Consider the following 11,085-nt stretch of genomic DNA (forward strand, 5'->3'; position numbering starts at 1 on the left):
ATCTAAATCTTTTTGAATTTCTTTTGTTGCTTCTACAACTTCACAGCTTCTAAACTGTGCTACTTTGGTGTCATCTGCAAACACGAATAGATTACTGTCTACATCAGAATTTAAATCTTGTGAGTGTGAGTGTGCCAGTGTGAGTATTCACTCCCTAACTGTCTCTCTGTTTTCTGTTAATTAACCAATTCTCCATCCAAAGTTGAAGGGATTCCAAGAATGCCTGCTTCCTGTAATTTGAAATTTAACCATTTAGAAACTTCTTTATGAAAAGCCTTCTGAAAATCTAAATGCATCATATCATGTGCTATCTGTATAGTGTATCCATTGCTACTGTTGCTCATTCAAAATACTTAATTTTCTGTAAAAGTTGGTTGATATCCCAGCGTTTGCCCCAGTGCTCTAAAGGAAGGTAGACTAGAAGTCAGCTTCACAAGCTTGTTTATTTCCTGTTTTCTAATCTGAGACTATTTGTTTTACCTTCCAAATGCAATTGCACATTTGCCTGCTGTGTAGTGTTGTTGCACTGTTGCACTCTTGAGCAAGATATTTTTCCCCAGTTACTGCAGTATAAATACAGCCCAGCTGTATAAATGGGTACATGTGTAAACCTTCAGTCAAATAAATTGATAATATTAACAACTAACAATTAAGTGTACTCCTTGATGTTATTACAGAACTAATACTTTTATATATTTATACTGGACTTACAAAACCTGAATCTGCTGTACTGTATTCAGGAAAGCACAGTAAAGCAGGGTAAAATAACGGTAAAAGCATGATGAACCACAGAAACATATGCTGGGAAACCAGAATCAATAGATCAATAAGTCCATGGCAAAATCATGCCATGAAGGTAAGGAGGAAGTCTGACGATATTCAATAAAAGTATTAAAACCTAAGGACTTCCTCTGAAGGGATGGGAAGCACAAGACAGAGAATAAAAGACTGCAGTAAATAAATATTTCTTTGGAATAATGTGTTTCCGGAAGCTTCTTGGTGTATCTGGTCTCTCCTGGTGGCGGAGCTGGTCAAGGATGGCTGGAGCTCCCTTAGCCTCTCCCAGTCTTTGCTGTGATTCATTAGCTACAGAGCCGGCCTGCCTGACATGAGGGGGATCAGTTAAAGTCTAATGAAAGCCTTGCCGAGTTTTCCCAAGGAGTACTTCGGGTCCAGATCCTGCTGGTTTATTTGAAGGAGCTAGTGAAGCTTGTAGCAAAGTACTGTACTTTCTGTTGCTGAAAGCGTTTCTAAGATCCATTCGGCTGTACAGCTGGAGAAGTCAGCCCTCATTTGTAGCAGGGAGTTTTAATGGTCCACAGATCTGTTCCTTTTTGGAAGGAGCACTGTTTTGTGGTAGAAAGCGGACTATATTCTCAGTTCAGGGCTGAAAAAAAACAAAACTGCTTTTCCACAACTTGAACTGCATCATCAAAAACCTGTAATGTAGGACAGGAGACTTTTGCCCATGAAATAATCGTTAGCGTGTGAAACATAGGAACCTGCTCTGAATGCTAATTATTAATCCAAGTAGTAAAGAAACCTGGCTAGACTGCTGCTAATGTTGATTCACAAAATAAACAGCTTGGAGGGGCTTTAAGGTCGATGCATCATTTAAATTAAACAGGAGTTGGAAATATTTAGCTGGGCTAAAGCAATCTGAGTGGTTGCAAGCTACAGAAGAAAAAAGCGTCTTATGATTCTTTCTTAGGGGAACATCCATCTTAGTTTCTTGGGGAATGTAAACCACTGCAGACATATCAGGAACATTAAGTCAAATACAGTTTTTCATGTCTTTTGGTTTTGCTATACTTATGTTGAATTCAAACAAATTCCAGTCTAATGCTACTTGGTTCTACAAAACAAATTATATAAATATGAAAAAACTGTTCATGGGGATATGTGTGGAAATATTTCCCCTTGGAGAAATTGGAAAATTTTCAGCTTATAATTAGTTCTTTACACGTATATAGAACTTTTCTGGACACTCCACTCAAAGTGCTTTACAGGTAATGGGGACTCCCCTCCACCACCACCAATGTGCAGCCCCACCTGGATGATGCGACGGCAGCCATAGTGCGCTAGAGCGCTCACCACACATCAGCTATCAATGGGGGTGGGGGGGAGAACAGAGTGATGAAGCCAATTCATAGATGGTTATTATTGGTACCTTGACTGGTAAAACCTGAGAGGAAATTTCACCAGAACACAGGGTTAACACCACTACTGTTTTTGAGACACGCAATGGGATTTTTAATGAACACAGAGAGTCAGGATCTTGGTTTTATGTCTCATCTGAAGGATGGAGCCTTTTTACAGTATAGTGTCCCCATCACTGTACTGGGGCATTTGGACCCACACAGACCACAGTCTGAGCACCCCTACTATACTCACTAACACCTCTTCCAGTGGCAGCCTTAGCTTTCCCAGGAGGTCTCCCATCCAGGTACTGACCAGACTCACACCTGCTGAACTTCAGTGGGTTGCCAGTTGAGAGTTGCAGGGTGATATACTGTAGCTGCTAGCCTTAGTTTTCCAAGCTGAATTTGCTAGCTTAATTTTGCAGTACAGTGCTGACATGAATGCAGGAGAAAGGGATTTACAGACTCATTAATTAGTAAATAGTACTTCACTACTCTGTGATGGACCAGCATCCCCTCCAAGAGTCATGTGCTCTCTAATCTGCCTAATGCTAAAGAAAATGGGACAAGCTGTGGCCCACTGAGCTGCTGTGGCTCTGGGAGGGACTTTACCTTTACCTTTTACCACACCTCTAAAAGTTTATGAGTTAGATATAATTAGCAGTGATGATAGTCTCGTGCGCTCAATATTAAGTTGTCTTTTTTAATATTGTGTTTTGGCTATATTAGTTTTCTGATTTTCTGTTGATTTTGGTGGCATTTTCCCGATTTCTTGCTTTTCTCTTCCTTCTTTAATGAACTTTTCCTTAAACCTTACTTCCAGCTTCACTCATGTGCTCTATTGATTTTCTTTTAGTTTGTATGGCTGACTATTCAGACATTAGAACTATTCTAATGTTCTTTACCACAAACACCTTTCAACCCTCAGAAGTATGCTTACAGTTATTGACACCAGTGTTTTTTTCCCATTTGTTGATTATTATCTGCAGTACCTTGCCATTTCTCAATACACATGTCGATTTGTATCATCATCAATTGAATATGTCCCTCAACGCTCATAAAATAGGAATCCCTGTTATGTTCTCCTAGGAGAAACATAAAACATAAGCTTCTGCAAATCATGGTGGTTTCAGGAAAAGAAGTCTATCTCAGCAGAATTTTTCAGTATGTTCTCTATTCCCAGTCTCTTTGCTAAAATCAACACATTGACCTTTTTCAGAAGTCAAAATCTTTACAAACTTCCCAAATGGAAACTCCTTGAGGTCATTTTACTCTCAGGATAAAAATGGCTTAGTTCTTAGTGAAGCATAATAAAGCAAGCAAACTTACAACAGAAAATGTACAATTCTTTTCATTTTGAAGGCCTTTTAAACTCCCTCTGAAGAGTCCTCTTTGTTTAAGGCAATAAAAAACCTCTCTTTTGCTCTTATGCTGAGCCTCATACTTAACAATATCTGACCCAGGATTTAACATAAGTTCTGGTCTACTATCTTTGAATGTATTATGGTTGCCAGACTTTACCTGGTCTTGTAAAAAGTAAAATTCTAAGTAAAACTGAGACTTTTAGCACTTGATTGGGAAGCATCTACTTCCTCTTAAATTGTGGTTTGTCATTCTTCCTGCTGGAACAGAAAAGTGAAACTAACTAAAGCCAAAAGTTAGTAAAGAAAATCACTGCATCTCAGATGATACCAAAGTACTTAATTACTATGGTAAACACACTGAACTTCAAAGTTCATACAGTGTGTGACCATCTAAATAACAGTGAGAGTGGCCGAAATTAGCACTTGCAATATGGTGTGATATGGATGAATAATTCTTTCATTTTGATTGAAGTGCATTTCCTGCCCCACTCACCTTCCACATTGTTCCTCATATTTCACTGTGTTTCACATGAGCACAAAGTAGCTGCCAGGTTCAAATTCAGGAGTGGCTATGCTTCATCCTAACCACTGAGCAAATTTGTTGTATCACACTTTTGATCCTTTACTGTGATATACAGTAAAGCTGCTTTTGATGATGCACATGAAGTACTTAGAATAAGCTTTCCATATTTTAGAGTTTGTTTATTTGTATGCATTGAACACATGAGATATTTTTCCAACAAATAAATTTTGTTCAGATTCCTGTGTACTTGCGTACTACACTTAATTGCAGATTCTTAATTAGGTCTGGAGATAGAAGTTATATATTTAGTCTGGTGGAAAAAATGTCTGTTTTTACCAAGGTTGTTATCAACTATATTATAACTCCTTTTCAGTGAATTTTTGTTTCCTTGAATGGTGTCCTGGCACTGCATGTTAATATCTACAAATGCAAAAAGAACTTTTAATAGCATTAAAGCTGCCTGAGCCTGTGTTTCGCTTGGTTGTATGAATCAGGCATGTATGTTGAATAAACATTCAGAAGAGATTATGTGAACCCCCAGATAATTATATACTGTAGAAATTGCAATTTTATATGAAATCCTTATTTTAACCTTATTATATGCTTGTTAAATCAAAACCGGACTGTTCTTAAATGAAAAAAAAGGCTTTCAATTTACCAATTCTCTAGATGCAATGGTGTATGAAGTAGAAAAAAAATGAAAAATCAAAATTCGGTATATGTGAAACAGTAAGTGAAGCCCAAATTTAATTAGCACAAATAAGTGGGTAATTAGAACCAGGTGGTAAAATTAATGGTGAACAAGTAAACAAGGACTGTCCTACATAATGGTTGGAAACTTTGTGAGTTTAGTCTTTACCATACAGATTGGAAGAAATATGTCATGTCATGATTTCAGAGGACCCCAGAAAAAGAGACGATGATGCTATTCAGTCTGGAGAGGGTTCCAAAAGCGTTTCTGAAGATACGGGGGATCAATCCAAGACCAAAGTGACTCTTCATGCCTTAATCATTAGGAATACACTGAGCGGGAGCTGATTTCATGGGATGATAACCTAGAAGAAACCCTGGCTCTGCAGAGCGCCTGGAAAAATTCCCAGGACTACTCAAAAGTTTAAAGTTTAACCACAGTGATAAATAGTTAACATGACAAAATTCAAACCTTCTTTAACACTTTGTGTAGCTCAGCAAGTAAAGACCAATAGTCAAGCCTCAGGATGGATTTTGTTGTTTAGGGTTACTGGTTCAAATCTGGGCTATATCATTGCCCAACTATTGCTGGATAATACACAACACTGATTTTATCAATGGCTTTGAGCTATTGGTCTTATTAGCAATGGGCACATCAGTACCCTATCTGAAGCCTTAATGTCTTGAATTGAAGTTCAAGCCCACAGAACACGCTTAAACAGTGTGAACAGAATCCGATGGGATGATAGCATACGTGTCTGAGAACAAGCCTCTGTTTTTCTCATCTCTTCTGTGCTGGTGGGAGAGCTGTAGTGGTGAGCTGAGCTGATTTTCTCCTAACTGGATGGTGTAAATGAAACATGCCTCTCAATTTCAGATTTCAATTTAAAAAGAATATTGACCTAAATTTAGGATCTCAAATATGCCTAATTTTGGAAGTGTCTTACATTTACAATACATGCAGCAAATTACAGTTATCAATTATACTCCATCTTGATGAAAATAGCCAGTGAATAAAATAGTTGTTTAGCCCTAACACTGAGAATGGGAACTGGAGGTCGTTCAAGTAGTCATCAATTTGTCAAGGTTTGGTATCAGTGCTACCAAGTTGTAGCCTGATCTTGTCAGATCTCAAAAACGAATCAAGCTAAGAAAGGCTGGGCCTGAACAGTTCTGGGATTGGAGACCATCGCAATACTGGGATGGGAGAGACTGGGATGCAATGTTAAATCAAATTCCTTACTATTAAGTTATTAAAGGTGGAATGGCTAAATGTCAGGGTTAATGTCCCTCCCTCTGGGCTTGTATTGTACAATCTGGCCTTCCTGAAGTTCCCCATTAATTCAGTTGCCAAAGCAAATCCCGTCCTAATATGCAGAGTAGTGGGTTTGCTGCTGGATTCCACATACTGTAGGTGTGTAATGCAATATGTAATGTGCTTTGAGATGCATTGGATGAAATGCCCTTTCTAAATGCTTTAAGTGGAGTGTTTGTGCTTTTAGTAGTGTCCAGAAAAGTGCAATATAAGTATAAGGAAGTATTATTATTTGTAAGCATTTAATAATCAAAAGAAATATATTAAAGTGATGAAACATATTCAGCCTCCACCTTACTAATAATGGAGAATGGGTTTTCCAGGAATCTTAGTAGGGAGCCAGCAGAGAAGGACACAGTTGGGGGTGTGACGCTACAGTATGGCGATATATGGTATAGTAGATATACTGTATGAGAGTACTCGCAGCTTATTTGTTACTATGAAGCTGAAAGGTATCCAGGCAGCACCTCAGTCTGGGAGCCAAACCAGTTTTCAGATTGCAGCCGAATACATCTTTCTATCCTCCCTGTCCTGCTGTCACAGAAGCATTCCATTAGAAACTGTATATAATGTTTAAACTGAATTAAGAACATACTGTATGCAATACTGATACAGGAGTTGCTGGTATCAAACCTAACCTATTATCCATACAAACAGAATTCCTTCTCAACTCCTTCAAACACCTCTAGGAAGCAATGTAGAATAATTTACATTGGTTTATCTCTCCAGTTATACAGCACACATGAGGGTTATTTAGCCTAGAATATGGATACACAGGATACACAGGAGGCAGTCATTTAGGACAGTGGATAATCGTATATAATACTTCCACTGAATAATACATCTGTACAATGACCTGCTGAGCTATTTGTCAGGGACTGTGTAGGGCAATTGCTGTTGTTCATACAGACATCCTCTATATTTGAAGTCTAGGATTATGCATACTTTCAAGGTCATACAGTGTGAAGTACACTTTTAATCTTGACGGCAGTTACATTTTATAATGTAATGGAACAGTGCAATTAATGTTCAATGACAGAGCAGTGCTTTAAAGTTAATTAGATGTAATTAAACAATTATTGCTAAGGTAAAATTGGAAAAATGCATAGCTTGTATGATTTACTGTATTAGTCCTAAATTCGGTTTGTCACTGTTGACTACAGTATGTACAGTTAATTGAGATTTAGTTCATCTTTAAAGCACAGAATCTATTGAATAACTTGTCTGTCTGTGCCTTATTTCTGTCTTGTATCCAATTTTAGAAAACAAGCTGCTCAAACTATGTCCTCTGACAAAACAAATCACTGTAGTATATAAATGTGCTTGCATTGCTGAATTATACTGAGTATACTTCATTCTTCATTAATTGTGTATGGATAAAAAGACAAAAGAGGAAGAAGTTACTTTTCTTTCTTAGTTTACCTGAATGTCACTTCACTTGAAACACTTGTCCCAGTAGCCATCAAGCTTGGCCTAATTTTGTCAGACATAACATTTAGAAAATGTTGAAAAGTTCTAGGAATTATGAAAATGCTCCTTCAGTTGTCAGTTAAAGTGAACATTTATGTATTTGTGGCTCTATTTTTGAAAAAGGCATTCGCAGGTGGAAGGCTATAGAAATTCAAATGGGATTTCCATGCATGCTTGTCATTAATACTAAAGCCCTAGTTTTTGACATCATCCTTCTTTTGTTCTATTATTCTTATAAATAATAAATAAGCTTACAGTTTAGTCAGATAAGCTGTCCTGTAGTTTGTAGTATTATTTTCTAACTTAGTACAAATTTGGGCAATACAATTTAAATATTTAAGGTCCAATATCCAATCCTGCATATTTGCAAAACTCACCTTACAGCACTTTTATAGATGTGAGAATTCCACCTTGAAAAGATATCTTGAGTACAGAAAAAGGTACAGATACGGATGTGCAGAAATAGAATCTAGGAATTGTCAGACGTTCTTTATCATAAGCTACTATATACAGTATCTCACTAACATTTAGTAAGGTCAGGCTCAAAAGCAAAGGATCCCAGCTCTAGACCACAGAGTCCAGATCCAACAAAAGATGTCTTTAAATCACTAGCTTTAGACTGTGGACAAAACATATCTTTGGCCAATTCAGTCTTCATTGAATCAGTTTAACACTTCTCCCAGGTGAAGAGCAGTTTATAACTTAAGGAGATTTAGAATGTCTGCCAGATTCTGAACCCCAACGGAACTCCTGCTCCATAGTATAGCAATGGTTCAGGTCCTTTTTGTCTCATAAGCCTCATATAGCAAGCATTGAGTGCCTACAGGATTGGGTAGGCTTGAGTCAGCCAAAGAAGTCTTGAAGTGATGCCCAACAGTGACCCTTTTGGCTTGCTAGATGGTCCTAGGCTAGCACTCCTATTGGTCAGGTCTGCACTTGTCCTCCTGATGTGCCCTAGCTCTCTCATTGACACAGTTGGTTCTCAGTGTCTGAACAGGAATTCAACAGCAAGTACATGTGTACAAGCATTATCTGCCCTGTGCAAGCAAAAGGGTTACAAGAGCTGAGCTGCAAGCTGAGTTGAAATAGGAGGATACAGATTTGGGGATAAAAGAATAATTGACAATTCTTAAATGTAAAAAAGTTCAAATGGGGACCAGTATCTCAATGCAGCAGTACCCACTCTGCTGCAGTAGCCAATGGAGGAACCAAAGCAGTTTGTGGAAATTGATTAAGTGGTAGTGATCTTTTCAAATTTCTGCAATACTGAGAGAGATAAACCTTAGCTAAACTGGACTTATTTTCAGGCAAACAATGGACACAAAAATTGATTTATATTCTGATTGGTGGAATAACATAGCGATCTGTCCTATGCTTTTTATTTTACATCATTGTACTAGACTCCGGTACAGTTAGAAAACTAATCAAGTATGCAGGGGATAGAAAATGGTAAGATTAGCAAACACCCTGTAAAAGCAAGAGAAGAAATTAAAAATTTGATGGAATTCAAGACTGGGCAAACACCTGAGAAATGATATTGAATGCCGATAAGGGCAGACTATTATATAAAAGTACCAAAATCATAAACTATAGGTACAAATAGGGAAACACTGAATTTGAAGAAGCTATTTACTAAAAGCCTTAGTAGTTTATGTTGGAGGCCTTTACATTAGGAGTCACACAGAAAGTGATGAACAAACTGATTTTTAAACAACAACAAACACTTATTTTTTGTCAACTGTCAAATTAAAAAGCCTTCGAGGGCAGTGGAAAGGCACCTCTATCCTCTTTGATCATGCTTTTGTTTTCTTCTTTCCTCACAGGACAGGAAAGGTCAGTCATTGTTATCGCATAACCTACCGTCACATGGAGAGGACTCTGACACAGGATGAAGTTCGAGGTGTTCATCAAACTATTGAAAGAGCAGTGGAGCAGGAGCTGGGTGTAGTAGGGAGGTACTAAACCTTGGACACTGAGAAAGAAAACCTTTGATAAGAAATCTGTACCTTGTCTTTATATAGACATCTGTAATCCGCTTTCAAGAAATGGCCTCCGTGTGCTTTATACATTTTCTAAAGGTTATACCATTTATAAGGAGCTCTACTGTATATAAACCCTATTGAAACTTTCTTTTTGTTTTTTTTGTTGCTGGAAAATGTACCAGAGACATTCTGCCTAGTGTCAAATAGATTTTACAAAGATTTTTTCCTGTATTGTGCTGAAGAGAAAAAGAGTTTAAAACTAGCCTGTGGAGAACTGCAAAAATAAATTCCACTTTCTGAAGAGGATGTGATCTCTGAAGTGAGCATTGCTGTCCATGTTAGCCTGATGGCGTTAGTAATTACAAACCAACAATTTCCTTAATAAATTATATTTAAATCAGCCTTGTTGTATGAATTTTGCAGTATACTGTATCTTTGTTTACGTAAGCCCACTGCAGGAACACTTTGGAACTTATTCTTCTGTGTTCGCTTTGTTAAAAGACACATGAACTCATTTTGGTGAACCTGGCTTTTTTGGCTGCAGCACAATGAAAAATTTTACTTGGTTCGGAAAGAAGGCATTACGACAGATCACTGAGTAATATACAGTATTATTGATTGATTTTGTTGTTTGTTGATTTTGTTGTAAATGAACAAAATGCAGTTTGATTTCCGCTTCACACCACAGCTGCTTGTGTGTTTTGTCTCATCATTCCCTTAAGCATAGTTTAAATGTGAGGATGGTTGCTAAATTCAGAGACTATTTAAGTCATATTTCAATGTTGTATTTAACCAATTGACACACAGAATGTCCGCATGGTATTGTCTCCAGTCACCAGATGACAAAGTATGGAGGATTGTAATGGCTCAAACAAGTAAAATCACCGAGAGAGCTGTGGAACAAAGCTTGTTCTGTCAACATTGTGACTCAAAATTCACTTAAAGTCCCAGTGGACACAGCAAACTACAGAAATGGTTCACTGCGCTTACAACTACAGAATCTGAAGTAAACAGGCGTGTTTTATCTCATGTATACTCACTGTATACAAGCTCACCAGCTGGTCACTTACATGCTTCAAATATTCCCTCTGATTTTTAACTGCTACAGCCAATACTGTATATACTGTACTTCCTTTCCTCTTACTGTCCTTATTATGAGACAATGAATTAAGACTACTGTATGCAGCACTTTGACATTGGACGACACAACTGTGCTTCTTCTTCTTCTTCTTCGAGAGAGAGAAGCTTTAGAAATTGAAACAAGAACATTCTGAAGCACCTAAACAAAGTGTTGTGTAAATGATTTATTGTTTTCAAATGTACTTTTTCTACCAGTTTAAAAAAAATATATGGAGTCATTTAAAAGGCAATAAATGAGTATTAAAACCAGTAATTGAACAAACTACTACAAATCCATCAGAGCAACCTTATAATTCTTAATCTTTTTCCATCCATTGCAATAACTCTGTTAAAAATTTAAATGGAAAACGCAGTGTGACAGCTCTTTCTGATTTCTGATTCTGAAGATTTTAGAAGCCTTACATGAATACACTCACACTTTTAAAGTGTTTATCTTAAAATGTATTAAACTCATAAGTTT

At 37.3% G+C, this 11,085-nt stretch overlaps 1 protein-coding gene across 3 annotated transcripts in view; it reads left to right on the forward strand.

Annotated features, from left to right (window-relative positions):
* The window catches only part of fars2 (phenylalanyl-tRNA synthetase 2, mitochondrial), a 186,956-nt gene extending 177,070 nt beyond the window's left edge, over window positions 1–9,886 (forward strand). For all 3 annotated transcript variants that reach the window (XM_088919722.1, XM_088919724.1, XM_088919725.1), the window contains one exon: window positions 9,327–9,886. In XM_088919722.1, the coding sequence (XP_088775848.1) occupies window positions 9,327–9,465 (139 nt within the window). In that variant the 3' untranslated portion in view covers window positions 9,466–9,886. The remainder of the gene's footprint in view (window positions 1–9,326) is intronic.
* Window positions 9,887–11,085: the final 1,199 nt, after the last annotated feature.

This window comes from Atractosteus spatula, chromosome 6, assembly GCF_055471065.1.
Source record: "Atractosteus spatula isolate fAtrSpa1 chromosome 6, fAtrSpa1.hap1, whole genome shotgun sequence".
NCBI classification, from domain to species: domain Eukaryota; kingdom Metazoa; phylum Chordata; class Actinopteri; order Semionotiformes; family Lepisosteidae; genus Atractosteus; species Atractosteus spatula.